At 37.5% G+C, this 17,212-nt stretch overlaps 1 protein-coding gene across 1 annotated transcript in view; it reads left to right on the top strand.

Moving 5' to 3' along the window:
- LOC114651996 (protein WWC2-like) overlaps window positions 1-17,212 on the top strand; it is a 350,362-nt gene that overhangs the window by 173,877 nt on the left and 159,273 nt on the right. The window contains exons 3-5 of the mRNA XM_028802133.2: window positions 9,193-9,396; window positions 12,729-12,805; window positions 16,593-16,672. Coding sequence (XP_028657966.1) covers window positions 9,193-9,396; window positions 12,729-12,805; window positions 16,593-16,672 — 361 coding nt within the window. The remainder of the gene's footprint in view (window positions 1-9,192; window positions 9,397-12,728; window positions 12,806-16,592; window positions 16,673-17,212) is intronic.

Here is a 17,212-nt window from a genome sequence, read left to right as displayed (position 1 = left end):
AAGTGAGCGCTGGTTTTAAAGTACTGCTTTTAAATTTTTATTAAGAAGAAAAGAAAACCTTTTTAAATTAAGTCTTAAAAAGAGCTGTAAAGATATTGACAATAAGCTACGCAAACCCACCAAGACATGCAATCGTTTAAATCAAAGCGCGAGTCGAAAAACACCATCCCATAATATTAGTTAACGATTAACACATTTCTATATGTATTGTAAGCATACTATACAACTGATAATATGTTGCGCTTATTTATCTGGTGTACTGACATTTTTGCGCATTTAACGGCTGAAATCTAACGTGGTTTGTGCCCTTCAGAATGAAAAGAGTTTGCATTTACTTTTTTAATAAAAGGCTAGCTTTTAAGCCTGAGAAATCACCCCGTAAATGCACACGTTTAATTACGCATGTGTTAATATGTATGCTTACACAGTATTGAAAGACACTCAACAAGTACACAGTATTAAAAGACAGTCAACAATTAACGTCATTTACCTTCGTTCCCGCGTTTGACTTGTGCTGTAAATCTCTTCCTCGTTTTCAGTTCATGTGATTACGTAGGAGGCGTAATACGTGACTCCGCCTCCTCCATTAGAGTATATGGACAAAAAACAGGTTCCAGTTATGACCAGTACACGTAGAATTTCGAAATGAAACCTGCCTAACTTTTGTAAGTAAGCTGTAAGGAATGAGCCTGTCAAATTTCAGCCTTCTACCTACACGGGAAGTTGGAGAATTAGTGATGAATGAGTCAGTCAAACAGGTTCCAGTTATGACCATTACGCGTAGAATTTCGAAATAAAACCTGCCTAACTTTTGTACGTAAGCTGTAAGGAATGAGCCTGCCAAATTTCAGACTTCTACCTACATGGGAAGTTGGAGAATTAGTGATGAGTGAGTCAGTCAAACAGGTTCCAGTTATGACCATTACGCGTAGAATTTCAAAATAAAACCTGCCTAACTTTTGTAAGTAAGCTGTAAGGAATGAGTCTGCCAAATTTCAAACTTCTACCTACACGGGAAGTTGGAGAATTAGTGATGAGTGAGTCAGTCAGTCAGTCAGTCAGTCAGTCAGTGAGTCAGTGAGTCAGTGAGGGCTTTGCCTTTTATTAGTATAGATATATACACACACACACACAAACATATATATACATACACATATATACATATATATACATATCTACATATACACAAAGATACATATATATATATATATATATATATATATATATATATATATATATATATATATATATATATATATATATATATATATATATATATATACACATCCACATAGATATACATATATATATATACATACATACACACACACATATACATATATACATATACACATACATATATATATACACACATACATATATACACACAGACACATATATATACATATATACAGTATATTTATATATCTACATATATATATACATATATCAAAATACCCGCGCTTCGCAGCGGCGAAGTACTGCTTTAAAATTTTTATTAAGAAGAAAAGTAAACCTTTTTAAACCGAGGGAAAATGTATGAATAATTATTTGTTAAGGATCTCTTTGTATAGCACGTTGTCAGTTTGCCCCTCTGCTTGTAATATGACCAAGCTGTGTGGTAGCTTACTGTTGAGCATGCAACGTACAGTTGGCCATGTGAAAAGCAGTCCTGCCTCAAATCAATGCCAACCTTTTGTAGGGTCTGTCCCTGAGACTTATTAATTGTCATTGCGAAGCAGAGCCTTAGTGGAAATTGGAGGCGTTTGAATTGAAATGGGAGATCAGAGGGTATAACGGGGATGCGAGGAATAAAAACTGTCTCCCCTGAGTCACCGCCAGTAAAAATAGTTGCCTCAATGAGGTTGTTTTGCAGACACGTGACCTGAAGTCTCGTACCGTCACAAAGTTTCAGTGGCTGTACGCAAATCCAGAATCGGTTTCATATTCTGTTCGTACCTTATCAATTGTGTTATTTGTTTTTTGAACAGGTTTGATTCATCGAAGTGATCACTCCTGCTGTGTTCAGTCACTTCACGTGATCCGCTCTATTGTGTGATGTTGCGATGTCCACGGGTTTATTAAATGTTAGCTAAGACCTGGCAGTTAAAAGTGTCTTCTCATTAAACTTGTATCTTGCGAATATGGCATTGCAAATGGCAGCGGGTCAATTCACGTGCTTACATGGGAGGCGTGATGACGCGATATATTTTGATATATATCAAAATACCCGTGCTTCGCAGCGGCGAAGTACTGCTTTAATATTTTTATTAAGAAGAAAAGTAAACCTTTTTAAACTGAGGGAAAATGAATCAATAATTATTTGTTGAGGATCTCTTTGTATATCACGGTGTCAGTTCGCCCCTCTGGTTGTAATATGACCAAGCTGTGTGCTGAGTTTACCCTTGAGCATGAAATCTAATGTGGTTTGTGCCCTTCAGAATGAAAACAGTTTGCATTTACTTCTTTAATAAAAGGCGAGCTTTTAAGCCTGAGAAATCACCCCATAAATGCACACGTTTAATTGCACATGTGTTAATATGTATACTTACACAGTATTAAAAGACACTCAACAATTAACGTTATTTACCTTTGTTCCCACGTTTGATAAAAGGCGAGCTTTTAAGCCTGAGAAATCACCCCGTAAATGCACACGTTTAATTGCACGTGTTAATATGTATACTTACACATTATTAAAAGACACTCAAAAATTAACGTCATTTACCTTCGTTCCCGCATTTGACTCGTGCTGTAAATCTCTTCCTTGTTTTTAGTTCACGTGATTACGTAGGAGGCGTGATGACGCGATACGTGACTCCGCCTCCTCCATTAAAGTATATGGACAAAAAACAGGTTCCAGTTATGACCATTACGCGTAGAATTTCGAAATGAAACCTGCCTAATTTTTGTAAGTAAGCTGTAAGGAATGAGCCTGCCAAATTTCAGCCTTCTACCTACACGGGAAGTTGGAGAATTAGTGATGAGTCAGTCAGTGAGGGCTTTGCCTTTTATTAGTATAGATTCAAGATCTCAGAAGGTAGAGCCTTTCCTCACTGCATCAAGCACAGGAAAGGACCAGCCCTGAACAGGTACCAGACCTTATAGGACCATGTATGCACATATTAACTCTCCCATTCACATTGGGCGAATTAGAAATTGACAGTTAATCTAACATGCATGTTTTCTGGGATGTAAAAGAGAAACCCATGCAGACACAGGTAGGAGAGTTCTAGCATTACTGTTTTGCTGTATATGGAAATGTAGAAGCAATGCATTTTTGGAATCTGGGAGTAATGCCTTTTGTTATGGGAGCACCAATAAAATGCATTGCTTTAAAATTTCCCCACAACCATTATCAGCTTATTGCATCCTCCGGTTTAAGTACCATTTTTCCTTGCTTACCCAGATTAGCCAGTGCCCCCCCTAAATATTTTTCCTGCACCGTCTGAAGGCCTGTGCAGACTTTGGTGTGAACTCATTCTTTTCATTTAATCAGTCACTACCTCCAGTAATCCAACCAATTTCTCTTTTTTCTGTGCTCTTGGCCTTATCCTTTCCACCTCCATTTTGGTTCACCTCTTTATTCAGTCATCCTCTGCCTTTTACTCCGCATGCCCTCATCAAGCCTTTCTCTTAACTCAGCATTCACTTTCTCTCAGTCCTAGACACTCCACATATCCATCTAATCATTCTCCTGTCCATTTTTTTCTCCTCTGCCTCATGTTCCTCCTTTACTGACCATGCCTCATGTCTCCCACAGAGCATACTTCTTACACAGCTTTCACAAACATTTCTCTTCAATGCCTGAGAGACTCATTGTTTGTTGGCAGTCAGTTTTGGCCAACCACAGACTTCTTCTGTTGTTTTCATCCTGCCATTAGAAGATATGAATAGATAAAGCATTCCCATTGATGGTGAAGTATTAATGCAAATGGCCTTAAGCCTATTCGAGGACTTTCAGAAAAAAGATAGATAGATAGATAGATAGATAGATAGATAGATAGATAGATAGATAGATAGATAGATAGATAGATAGATAGATAGATAGATAGATAGATAGATAGATAGATAGATAGATAGATAGATAGATACTTTATTAATCCCAAGGGGAAATTCACATGATACAGATTAAGAAACTAGCCATTTACAGCAAGCAAGGGATGGTTACTTAGATTCAGAAATAGGTTTAATATGAAAAAATAACTGGAGAACTTGCATCTGCTGATGAGGAAGCTGCTACTAAATTTCTGAGAGAGTTGAAAAAAATTCTAAATGACGGAGGCTATCATCCTAAGCAAGTTTTTAATTATAATGAAATGGGTCTGTTTTGGAAAAAGATGCCCAGCAGAACCAATATCTACAAAAGTTTAAAACAGATGCCAGACTTTATAGAATAGATGTACAGGCTAATGCTGGTATTATGTGGCAGCGCAGCCAGCCATTGGCCGAAGCCTGGGATTGTTTAATGAGTGAAGAATCTTTATGCTCTCAAATACTAAAGCAAAATCTACCTGCTCGTCTTCTGGCAATGTAATCCTAAGGTATGGAACACAACAGTGCTGTTCACTGATTGGTTCCACCAATGCTACATCCCCAAAGTGAAGAAATATTTGGGGAAGGAAGAATTGCCTTTATTAATAATAGACATTTATAATAATCGACAGAAACGTAAAGGAGGTAATTTTAACAGTAAGAAAAGTTTGTAGTGAGGGATTTGTCTGTTTGAAAGATGAAGAAGTGGAATATCATATTGAAGAACACTGTGAAGTTTTGATGAAGTGGAAGAAGAAGAAGAAACTTTTTTTGAAAAATTCAGCAAAGTGTTTCGGATATAGATTTGGTATAGAATCTAAAGGAGAAGATAATACGCGAGCCCCAACTAGGATTTTTCCATAGCGGCGCCCTGTGTGGCAGCACCTACTCTGGCTCCCGCTAACAATGTGTGTTTTTCGTTAAATGCAATGTCTTCTCCATTATGTTCTTTCACGAAAATTACCTACAATCGATCCACTTTACTCTGATCAGTCCAGTACGTTATCGAGCGATTTGCTGGCTTTAGATCTCCAAATTCTACGTGGACTGGGAATACTACGGCAGCAAGACTCTGAGGCCTGCAAAGCAGTGGTACCACCTACCATCACCGGCCACCTGGGGAAGCAATGCAAGCGGTGTGGAAGACCACGCAAGCGACGCACCCGGGCAGGTATCGCCGCTAGACTAAAGGCTATCCACACAGACCAGCGCTTCCATCTATTCTGCTGTCTAATATCCGCTCGCTAGAGAACAAAATGGACTTGTGATATAGCGGGTCCACAGCTCCCATTAAAAAGGCCAGTTTTAATAAATAATCACCGTATTCGCGGCTTTGCGAGGGTGTGTGGTGGTGTGCGGCCGAAGCGGTTCCTGAGGAGTTTGTGGTGTGGGTGTTTCTCACCTAAGTGCACAGGTGAGAGGCGATCCACATCCGTAATTGTTCCCGGGAGCTGCTGATTGCCGCGACTACCACGTTCCCTTCATAAATAGAAGCGCGAGTCGGCTAAAGGGAAAGAAAAAAGAAAAGAAAGAAATGGAGGTTACAGGAGAAGGTAGAAAACAGGAAGCAGTGGAGAGAGAGAGAAAGCCGGTGCGGGAGAGCGAGCAAGCGAGTGCAGGCTCACGTGCAGCTGAACAGGGAGCCTGGGTGTTGAGCCGACACCCGGGGAGTAGTTGTAGAGGTCGCTCCTGCTGAGTTTATTTTGAAGAGCGTAAGTGACCGGAAGGCAGATGACTCTCCGCGTAAGGCCGTGGAAGGCAGCGGGAGTTGGGATTTGGGGTGTGTATTCCCCAGCGTGGGCGCCCTGGTCGCTGTGGAATCCAAGTCACTGTCTGGAGGAGCCTACCGGAGCCAGGGGTCGGTGAGGTGATCTGATCAACTGAAGCAGGTAGAGAGAAGGTCAGCTGCAGGTAGGGCGACTCCCCTATTGAGAAGCCCAAACGGGAGAAGCAGGGGAGTTGCCAGAGGAAAGAAGACACAGGGCTTGTTTTGGTTTTAAAAGATTGCTTCCTGCGTTATTTTAACCTCGTTATTTTAAAGATTTTTTATAATGGATTTTAATCTCCACTTTTCACTCCTGTTTTTATGGATTATTTATTTAATGACTTTGGAATCACTGCACTATTTATTTGAACATTGTTTTTGATTGTTGTTTTAAATAAAAGCACTTGGTACTTTTGTACACCATCCCCTTGCTCCATTGTTGTGCCTCACTGCGAGCTAATCGGTGACAGTATTGGGTTCAAAGGCTCCCGGACAGAATGTGGGAGCATGTAGCGAACCCGCATGGTCACAGGACTACCTAAGACTGAATTTAACCACAAAATGCAAGGTGAGAGACTGTGCACTCCTTTTTACAGAGACATGGCTGAACTCTGCTGTTTCCGGCTAACAAAATTTCGAGCCACTGTTCTGAGGATATAGAGTTTTTGACACTGAAATGCCGAACATTCTACCTGCCGAGGGAATTTACAGCTGTTAGCATTACAGCTGTGTACATCCCCCCCAGCGCAAACACAAAGGCAGCGCTATCCACACTATATCAATCTGTCAGTGCAATGCAAACTGCAAACCCAGACTGTGTTTATATAATTGCTCGAGACTTTAATCAAGCCAACCTAAAGACAGTTCTGCCACATTTTTATCAACATGCTGACTTTGCAACCTGTGGAGTAAACACGTTGGATGGGGTTTACACAAACATCAAACAGGCATTCAAGACAACTACCCTCCCCCACCTTGGAAACTTGGACCATCTCTCTGTTATGCTAATTCCTGCATACAGACCACTGCCACAGAAGCAAACCATCTACAAAGCAGATACGAACCTGGCCAGAGGGAGCACTTTCAGCACTCCAGGACTGTTTTGGATGCACGGACTGGAATGTGTTTAGAGAGGCTGCCACGATTAACTAGCACATCAACCTGGAGGAATATGCAGAGTCTGTGACAGGATTTATATCCACGTTTGTGGAGGATGTGACAGTGACCAGGAACATCACCACACGTGCCAACCAGAAACCGTGGTTTACCAGGGAGGTGCATGCCCTTCTGAGAGCACGTAATACAGCCTTCAAATCTGGGGACAGAGACACTCTCAGATCCACTAGAGCTAACTTGAACCGAGGCGTGAGAGCAGCATGCTTATGGGCATAAAATCCAGAGTCGCTTTACTGACTCAAAAGATCCCAAGCGCCTATGGCAAGGCATCCAGTCTATTACGGACTATAAACCCTCCCTGCCACCCTGTGATGATAACACAGACTTTCTCAACACACTTAACACATATTTTAGCCGGTTTGAGGAAAATAACAACACAACAGCAATAAAAGCATCTCTCTCTATGAATATCGAAATACTCTGTCTCGACCACAGTCATGTTCGGAGAGCCCTGCGCAGGGTCAACACACGGAAAGCTGCAGGTCCCGACAACATACCAGGGTGTGTACTCAGAAACTGTGCTGACCAACTTACAGTTGTTCTCACAGACATCTACAACATCTCCCTAAGACAAGCCATTGTTCCTCAGTGCTTCAAAGCCACTACCATTATTTCACTACCAAAGAAATCACCAACATCATCACTGAACGACTATCGCCCTATAGCACTCACACCCATCATGATGAGGTGTTTCGAAGGGTTGGTCAAAAATTACATCACATCCAGACTGCCTGCTACATTTGATCAACTTCAATTTGCATACCGCCCAAATCGCTCCACTGATGATGCCATAGCAACTGCATTCCATCTGACACTGGCTCATCTGGAAAATAAGAACAGCCATGTGAGGATGCTTTTTATTGACTTCAGCTCTGCCTTCAATACTGTCATCCCACAACACCTGGTAAAGAAACTGCAGCCAGTAGGCATCAGTACCCCTCTGTGTAACTGGTTATCAGACTTACTCACAGACAGACCCCAGACAGTACGTCTTGGAAAAAACACCTCTGAGACTACCATCATGTACACTGGGGTTACCCAGGGCTGTGTTCTAAGCCCCCTACTGTTCACCTTGTTGACTCACGACTGCTGTGCCAATTACAGCTCGAATCACATCATAAAATTTGCAGACGACACAACAGTAGTGGGCCTCATCAATAATGACGATGACTCCGCATACAGAGAGGAAGTTAATCAACTCATTGCCTGGTATGGAAAAAACAACCTGGCACTGAATGTCAACAAAACAAAAGAGATCATCGTTGACTTCAGGAGAAAGCACATGCCACACCGGCCACTTACAATCCATGGAAACAGTGTGGAGTCAGTGAGAAGCACCAAGTTTCTAGGAGTGCACATTACAGATGACCTGACATGGACCACAAATACCACTTCTCTTGTCAACAGGGCACAACAGTGACTTCATTTTCTCTGAAGGCTGAAAAGAACAAACCTCCCCTCTCCTGTCTTCACAACTTTCTTCAGAGGCACTATAGAAAGTATATTGACCAGCAGCATCTCAGTTTGGTATGGTAGCTGCACTGTCGCTGAACAGAAGATACTTCGAAGAGTGGTGAGGACAGCGGAGGAAATCATCGGGTCTTCACTCCCACCTGTTCAAGAATTTCACTACTCACATTGCCAGAGCAGATCCATTACGATCACTTGTGTTGATCGACACATTTACAACACAAAAGACGCTGATGGAGAGGTGCGAATGGATTTATGGTGGGCCAGGATTACGAGTTTTTTTGTAGGCTTTGGTAACTCTAGTGTTAAGAGTCCAGAGGTTCACATTTTTTATTAGCTATCCTAAAGCTGCTTTGTTTCATGGTTATTATCTTTATTTGGAAGTTGCTATTGTATATAGGCCATTACTAGGTTGGAGTAGGTTTAATGTACATCTGGGTTCACCATATATCCCAGAGGTGCATGTAATTGTGATTAAAAGGCTTAAAGGCTTAAAAAGCTCTAACTGAGCTGAAACAGTTTTATTTAATTTACACGGTAAAAATTGGGCACTTAATAATGGTATTGTACATAGAATAATAAATAAGTATGAAAAGCATTATTTTGTCATAATGTAAAATTGTAAGTAAGCGGAATTTTAAGTTGTCTACCAATTATTATTATATAATTTTTTGAAATTGTAGTGAGTGCTATTGTAATTGCTGCTCAGATCTTCCTCTTAACCATTTGTCTACTACTGTTTGTCTCAGAGACAACGCAGCTGGAGGATCCTCGGAAGCAGTGGCGGAAAGAACAAGAGCGAATGCTGAAAGACTACCTAATGGTAGCACAAGATGCCCTCAGTACTCGGAAGGAAATCTATCAAGTGAAGGAACAGAGACTTGCACTAGCCCTTGATGAATATGTGCGTTTGAATGATGCTTACAAGGAAAAATCCAGTTCCAGAACAAGTTGTAAGTGTCTTAGCCCCCTGTTCAGCCACTAAGCTATTCCAGTCACTTGTTCAAAATATTTAATTCTCTTAATTTACAATGAATAAGACATGCATGTCATAATTTTCATTTGTGTTTTTTAGAATATGTAAAGGCTGATGTTCATCATTTAGTAGTTATTACTGTATCTGCATTTTTATTGTGTTGAAATGTTTTCTCCTTTATTTAACTCACCAGTTTAAGGGGAAAACACAGAGTTGCTTCCAAAGTCATGAAGAATAAAAACTAAAATGTCTTTTTGCTTAAGAATTTTAAAGAAGTCATTGCTTTACTACCAATTTTGATGTATGCATAAGTTAAGTCTTTGTACAGCTTTTTTTAATTTATTTTTTGCCTTTAAAACTGCTTATTACATTGCAGAATGTGAAATAAAATTTGTTTTACAATTAAAATACTCCATCTAATATGGTGTATTCATATACCACTTCCATATATCACTTTCCTTACCCACCAACAGAGAATTAAAAAGGGAAAATAAATTAAAGAATAGCATAAATTATAACATCAAGTTGTATATTAAGCAGTAACTCTCCATGATGTATTAGCCTAAATTAAAACTGTTAAAGATTATTTTGATCCCAAGGCTGTCTTGTGTATTACAATTAGGTTTAAGCAGAAAGCATCCCCTAAACATAAGGAAGCAAGTACTTAAGCATAAGGTCCTTTGGACATTTAGCAGTCCAAGCAGAGAGACAATGATACAAACACTGAACAATTTAAAGCTGCTTTAGTTTATCTTTTATACATATTGATAGATAATATGTTTTTATTTAAAGATGGCAGCAATTCATTACATGAAAATCTAATTGAGTGGTTGTGTTTGCAACATTGTATTTTCACAGGTCTTTTTGCAATAAACACTACCATAATGCCATTCATAATGATCAGTTTCATAAAGTTTAACATTTACCTTGTAAATGTTATAATCAGTTTTAATTGAGTATTTTTTACATCAATCATAAAGCATAATGTAAACAATTTAAATGTTACAGATCTGTCATTACTTTGTGTAGCAGAATTCCTAGGGGATATTATTTCCAAGAATTTATAAACAGTTATAAACAGCATTTTGATATAGATTAATATTAACTAGTGTTAAATAAAGAATACTGTATACAGTATATACCTGACCATTGCCTAATAAAGACAGTGTGGTCATAAAAAGTTTGTGGTCTCAGACATGAAAGAGTCAATTTTGGTAGCTGTGGATTGGTCTGCTAAGGATTTGCCTTCTACCGCTACTCAAGCCTCACTGGACCAGACCCTTATGGCTCCTCATAGAAAGAGGATTGATGTTTGTGCACAGAGCAAGGAACTTGGGAGCTGAGATTTCCTACAGTGACTCTTGTTTTTCTTTGTAATAACTTATTATATTTATACATTTTAGCCTCTGGTAGACATTTGTAGTAAAGTGTCTAGTGATTGCATGTTATGGTTTAAAAATGTTTTAATATTCAATATGATTTACATAGTTAAAGCAAAACACAAAACAGACTATGCTGAACAAAAACATGATGGTATATTTAATGTATAAATATGCATATGAACTCAATGTAGTGAAGAATGTTTTGCGCCTCTGTTTTTTCTGTATGTGTTTCACATTGAATTTTAGATCCTCAATTGAAATACAATATTAGATAAAAGTATCCCAGTCATAACTAATACACACAATTGTTAAACCTAATTTTTAAAATTTTATTGAGCTTATAAATCTCTTTACAATAGGAAAATTCCAGTTGAGTCAAAAATACAGTCATCATAGTGTTACTACATCTCTAAATGATCTAAATGATGTAGTTTTTTATTTTTAATAAATTTGCAAAAACCTCAAGTAAACTTTTTCACATTGTCATTATGGAGTGTTGTGTGTAGAATTCTGAGGAAAAAAATGAATTTAATCCATTTTGGAATAAGGCTGTAACATAACAAAATGTGGAAAAAGTGATGCACTGTGAATACTTTCTGGATGCACTGTATATGTACACATTACTTATCTAGAAGTCAATTAAATACAGGGTATTTTAAAGAAGTCTAGAAAATATGCAACAGAGTAGATGAGAACTGTATGTCTTTCTTAAAGTATCTCTTATATTGGTACCAAATGTCATAGGTTTATTGGGTTAATAATGTCACATGTACATACTACAGTGAAATTCTTACTTATATCTTGTTCTAGTCAATATGCAACACATCACCACACTCTAGTGCCATGGTCAGTGAGTATTACTCCATTAAAGTAATTCCATTAATTCCATAGAAGTCTTCATATCAGTATATGAAGCAGACTGTTATGTTTTTAATAATAAGCATTGATTTTTCACCTTGCTAAACAACTGTAGATCTCATTTTGTATCTTTCCAAAGGAGGAGTTGTGAGGGATAAGATACCAATGAATATTTATGAGGGAGACAGCTAGGGCAATTACATCTTTATATATCTAAAGGATAATTTTTGAGTCAGCTATAAAGTTAACTGATAGATGGGTGTCTCTTCATATTCTGATTCAGTGCCCTCTTTAACCTATATACATTAGACTTCAAACACATTTTAGAGACATTCTATCTGTCTAAGTTCTTCAACTCGGCAATCATGGGTTGTTCAAGTTCTGGAACGGGTGAGCAATACAGAGGTTTGGTGGCTTTTTTGTCTACTGCAAATCATACTTTACAACATTGCTTGGGGTAAACTATATTTTTTCTGCAGTTTACTGTTTCAATGTGAATGAATTCTGATGTTTTTGTGTGTCAGTCATTATTGATTACCTATTGTCCAGTCTATCTATCTTTCTGTTTGCCTGTCTGTGTATCTAATTATGCTGATATACTTGTGCTGTTGTTTTTTTAATTAACTATATAGTTGTAATCAGTGATTTGAACAATAATGCATTACAATAGTCAAACCTGTTTGATTCAAGCATTTGAAATATATTTTCTTTATTCTGCATAATTTTTAAGTTGTGTAACATATTGTAGAGTGATTTAAACTGAGGTCCATTTATTTCTTTAACTCTTCATTTTCAAAGTATATTTTAACCATTGTAAAATAATGAATCAATTAATCTACAGGCACAGTAGATTGTGAATGTTGACTCTGCAATGTGAAATGTTATATTAGCTTTACTTTTCGGAGCCCTTTAAAAATAAAGCTGAATAAACTTTTTACTTGTCCTTTTCAGCTTAATATTAGCATTTTGAAGTCTCTGCTAATATGACTGACCTTATTTTAATAAAAGGATTTAATTAACATTGCACCACAGATGATCAATCTAACTTGACTTTATGTTTTGTCAACAGTATTCTCAGGATCTTCATCAAGTACAAAATATGACCCTGATATCCTGAAAGCTGAAATATCAACTACGAAAGTCAGAGTAAGGTTTAATTTACTTTTTTTGGTAGTGTCTACATGTACAGTATAGTTGTAAATGTATGTTGTCAACTGCATTTCATTGGTAAACATTTACTAAAACAAGAGGTACACCTCAAAGAATGACAGACAATGTTGTCTTATTGGATAAAAAATGCCCCATGTAGTAAATTTTTATAGATAAAAATTCTGTATCAAAATCAATGCAATGTACTGTACATTATTATTTAACGCGCAGCATATTTAGAAATGGTATAAATTCATTTAGCATCTGAATTCTAAAAATATACATTAATATTTTAGTATGAACGTTAGAAGTCTTCGGCATATTATTAGTTTATATCTACAATATGTTATCATTAGGGGTACAATTTGATGTAATACTGTGGGTTTGGTCTTCATCATGTACAACCATCTATCAGTTTTTCCTTCGTTTTAAAATCACAGTTTTCTGCTTGCTGCCTGTTTGCAGTTTGCACATTCTTCTAATTTCTGTGTGCCTTATTCTCTGTGTACCATATCACAAAGACGTGCATGTTATATTAATTATCGTTAGCAAATTTGACTTGAAAGAGGATGAATGAGTGCATGAGTGTGCCATGAAATAGACTTCTGCCCTCTTGACGCCAAATTCTTCATTTATGCCCAATCCTGGCAGGATGGGTGTGAGATACCTGTGACCGTGAATGGGGTAAGCTGGTTTGAAAGTGAATTGATATTGCATGTATGTTATTGTTTGCCACATTGTCCATGTATGAATACATGTGGTTTGTGCGTGAGAATGCTGTAAAATCGACTGCCATTTCATCCAAGATGCATTTCTGCCTTGCTTCCAATGCTACTGGCTCCTTACGACCCTTTACTATACAATACAGGTAAAATTCCGTTACAACAAATATCTTTACAATGAAATTTTCATTACAATGAAGTATTTTTATGGTCCTGACAGTTTCCCCATATGACACGAGTCTATAGAAATCTCATTACTAGGAAGTACATTCATCAAATACTTTCATTACAACGAAGTGCCCAAAAGACCTTGAAATGCCTGAATGAATCATCCACAGAGCAGTTAGTTCTGTGGTTGCAGCTCAGTTGTGCACAACAATCCACAAATAGAAACACTGTATTTTTTTTTCTTTCTTCAAACTTTCCTTGTACTGTTTTTTTTTTTTTTTGTTGCTGTTTTTGTTTTCGGTGGTTTTCAGTGATTCCTTTTGTTTATTGCTCGTCAACATTTGAAAAACATCCATTGGAATTTAACTCATTGTCACCCTTCTATAGAAAAAGCAGACACGAAAAAATGATAACAGTTCATATTAGAAAAAAAAACTTTTAATTTTTGCAGCTCTCGATTGTGGCAAAAAGATAAAAGACGTTGCCAGTGAATTTGGAATTTCGCCATCGACACTGTCACCTTTCTTGAAAGACTGAGCAAAAAAAGAAGAAAAATCTTGGGTTGCAAATGTATGTGAACTGCTGCATTTGAAGACGTCAAAAAAGCTGTTTTTATGTGGTTAAGTGCTGCTTGTTCAAGAAACATTCCTATTAATGCAGTACTCATTCAAGAAAATGTGAGGTTTCTAAACTCTCTTGGAACCTCCCCCAACTGGACAACATGCCGAAGAGATTCCTGAAGTGTGATCACCGTGTCTGTGGAAGACTGTTTATCTGTTGCCGAGGCAACAGCAGGCTCACAGCTCTACTGCGTCTCTCTGCCAAACCAAACTCGATGAGTGATGCAAGGAACATTGTAAATGCAGGGAATAGGATTACTTGGCTACTAACCTGGTCACGACCCTGCCTGACTGCTGTGTCTGTTTATAGGAGAGTGGCAGATCACGCTACAATAAATAACTGTGCTGTTCCTGTTTCAAGCTGAATAAAGCTGTTTTTGCTAAATTACTGAGACTAAGCCTCGTGTTTTGGGGTGCGACACAGGGACCTATAGCGCGACCCTGATCTTTTAGGATTCACTTCTGTGGCACGTCACTGCAGCACTGTGAGCCTGCTGTTGCCCTGCCCCGGCAACAGACAAGCAATCTTACACAGATATGTCAATCACGCTTCGGGACACACTTCAGCGTGACGTTCCCGTTGGGTGGGGGGATCCCGAAAGAGTTCAGAAACCTCACAATATGAAGAAGAACAAAAGGATGATTTGGCTTCTGATTGATAACTGTGCTGCCCACAACATGCTTCCGCATTTAGATAATGTTCGCGTTGAATTCCTCCCACCCAATTGCACAGGAGTGCTTCAGCCATTGGATTTGGGCATCATTCGCACCCTGAAAGTGTATTATCGCAAGGAAATGCAGAGAAAAATTCTCATCAGCATAACTTGTAGACAGGAGGAGATGCTGTTGAAATGATTGCAAACGCCTGGACGCAAGTGAAAGAAAGCACTATAGTGACAAATACGGAATCTCATTACAACAAAATTTTCAGTACAACAAAATATTTTTTAGGTCCCTGGCAGTTCGTTGTAACGGAATTTTACCTGTAGATCAGAAATTGGAGTACTTGGAGCCCTTACTTTATTTTTTATAAAAATACCACATCACTGTAAATGTGAGAGATAGTTACTGTTGTTAGAAGTTTCAAGTTTTCAGCTGGTATTCTGAGTACATAAATACATTTCACTTTCAACAACCAAAAGGCTTCTTCAGCCAAGTCTAATTTGCATAACCTGCTAATACAGTGTAAGCATTCAAAAAAGGAAACGTCAAGCAGATAGTTTTTATGGTTAGTAATATAAACACACTAGAGTCTAGCATTTAAAGAAGTTTAATATTTTACAAAAAAAAATTAAGCTTAAGCTGCTACTCATTGAAAACCATTAAGATATCATTACTCTGGAAAATTAGCATAATTTATTTCTTGAATTCAGTTTTTTATTTTCACTTGAGATAAGAATTGTAGCATTCGATCAAGAAATTTCTTTCCTGTCTTATCACCCTCTGATAGTGTAAAAGAAAACAGCTAAAGAAATGCGATAGACTTACATTGGTAAAAAATATCTTTTTGTATTCTTTTTCAAATCATAAACATTAAAATTTTGTTTTTAGAAGTAATTTTTGTGAAATTTAATTCACTATTAAACACAGAAAATTCATGAGATTTTAACATATTTCAACTTTGAAAACAATCATTCAATTAACAACATAATATTGTTAAACCTGCTTAATTCAGTTCACTGCCAAGAGGGTATTGAAGCCTGTACCAACAGCCCTGGGTGCATGGTAGGAAACAGTCCTGAACAGGGTGTCAGTCCATTACAGGGCCCATTCAAGAGAACACCTATACTCACACTCATGCTGTGGTAATTTAGAATTGCCGGTTAACCTAACCAGCATGCTTTTGGGGATATGAAGGAAAACGGGAGTACCAGAGGAAACAACACACAGACATGAGAAGAATGTTGATACTTTACAAATCTGGTGATCAAACACAGGATTCAAAGCCAAAGTACTTAGAAAAATATTTTAAAAAAATAATAATAATGCATGCATATAATATATAAAAATTATGTGAAGTTTTGACAGACACCTTATCATGTTATAGTTAACCTAAATGTTAAAAAGGGTGTAAAGAGACGGTGCTTTGTTATGTTCCAGGCTATGTAGACAAACTTCCCAATTACAGTAATATTTTTTTTGTGTGGCTGCTCTTGTTACATTCTCATTGTAGGTCACTTTCTTATGTTAACTCTTGTTTATCATAAGATCTACATTGTAAAAATGTCTACATTTTAATTGTATATGTTTCTCTTTGTTTTCTTTATTGTACAGGTAAACAAGCTAAAGAGAGAACTTTCACAAATGAAGCAAGAACTTTTATACAAAGAGCAAGGCTTTGAAACCTTACAACAGTAAGCTAGCCTGTGATACCAGATATGTTGTTTGTGGATAACCTAAATGCTATAGCATTAAGTGGTTTTTTAACTATTTAAATGAAGAAAACATATTCATTTTCTTTAGTGAAAAAAATGTTCATTATTTTGCAGAACGTCCAATGATATACTAATCCATTAAATATTTGTTTCTCTCCTATGCAGAATCAGCTTTAAAAAAGTCTGAATAGTGTAAGCCACCCTATTTGCTTCATGAGGTAGAAATACATAATAAACAAGGACGGTTGCATCAGATATTTGAAATATTAAAATAGGAAAATGCACTATAGACAATATTAAAATAGGTCAATAGAAGGCTAGATCCCTTGCAAAGGATCAAAAATGATTTCATACTTGTAATCACTGACTTCTAAAACTATACCCCCGCATACTTTTGTTTGAAATTTGTCATTTTTAACCTTCTGAGAGACGCTCTTAGAGGACTAGGACCACCAGTAAAAATGAATATCAAAAGTTTCTCTCTCTTCTCTCGTTTTTTATTTATTTATATATATATAT

Source organism: Erpetoichthys calabaricus, chromosome 5 (assembly GCF_900747795.2).
Source record: "Erpetoichthys calabaricus chromosome 5, fErpCal1.3, whole genome shotgun sequence".
Classification (NCBI taxonomy): domain Eukaryota; kingdom Metazoa; phylum Chordata; class Cladistia; order Polypteriformes; family Polypteridae; genus Erpetoichthys; species Erpetoichthys calabaricus.
This window is presented reverse-complemented; position numbering and strand designations above follow the sequence as displayed.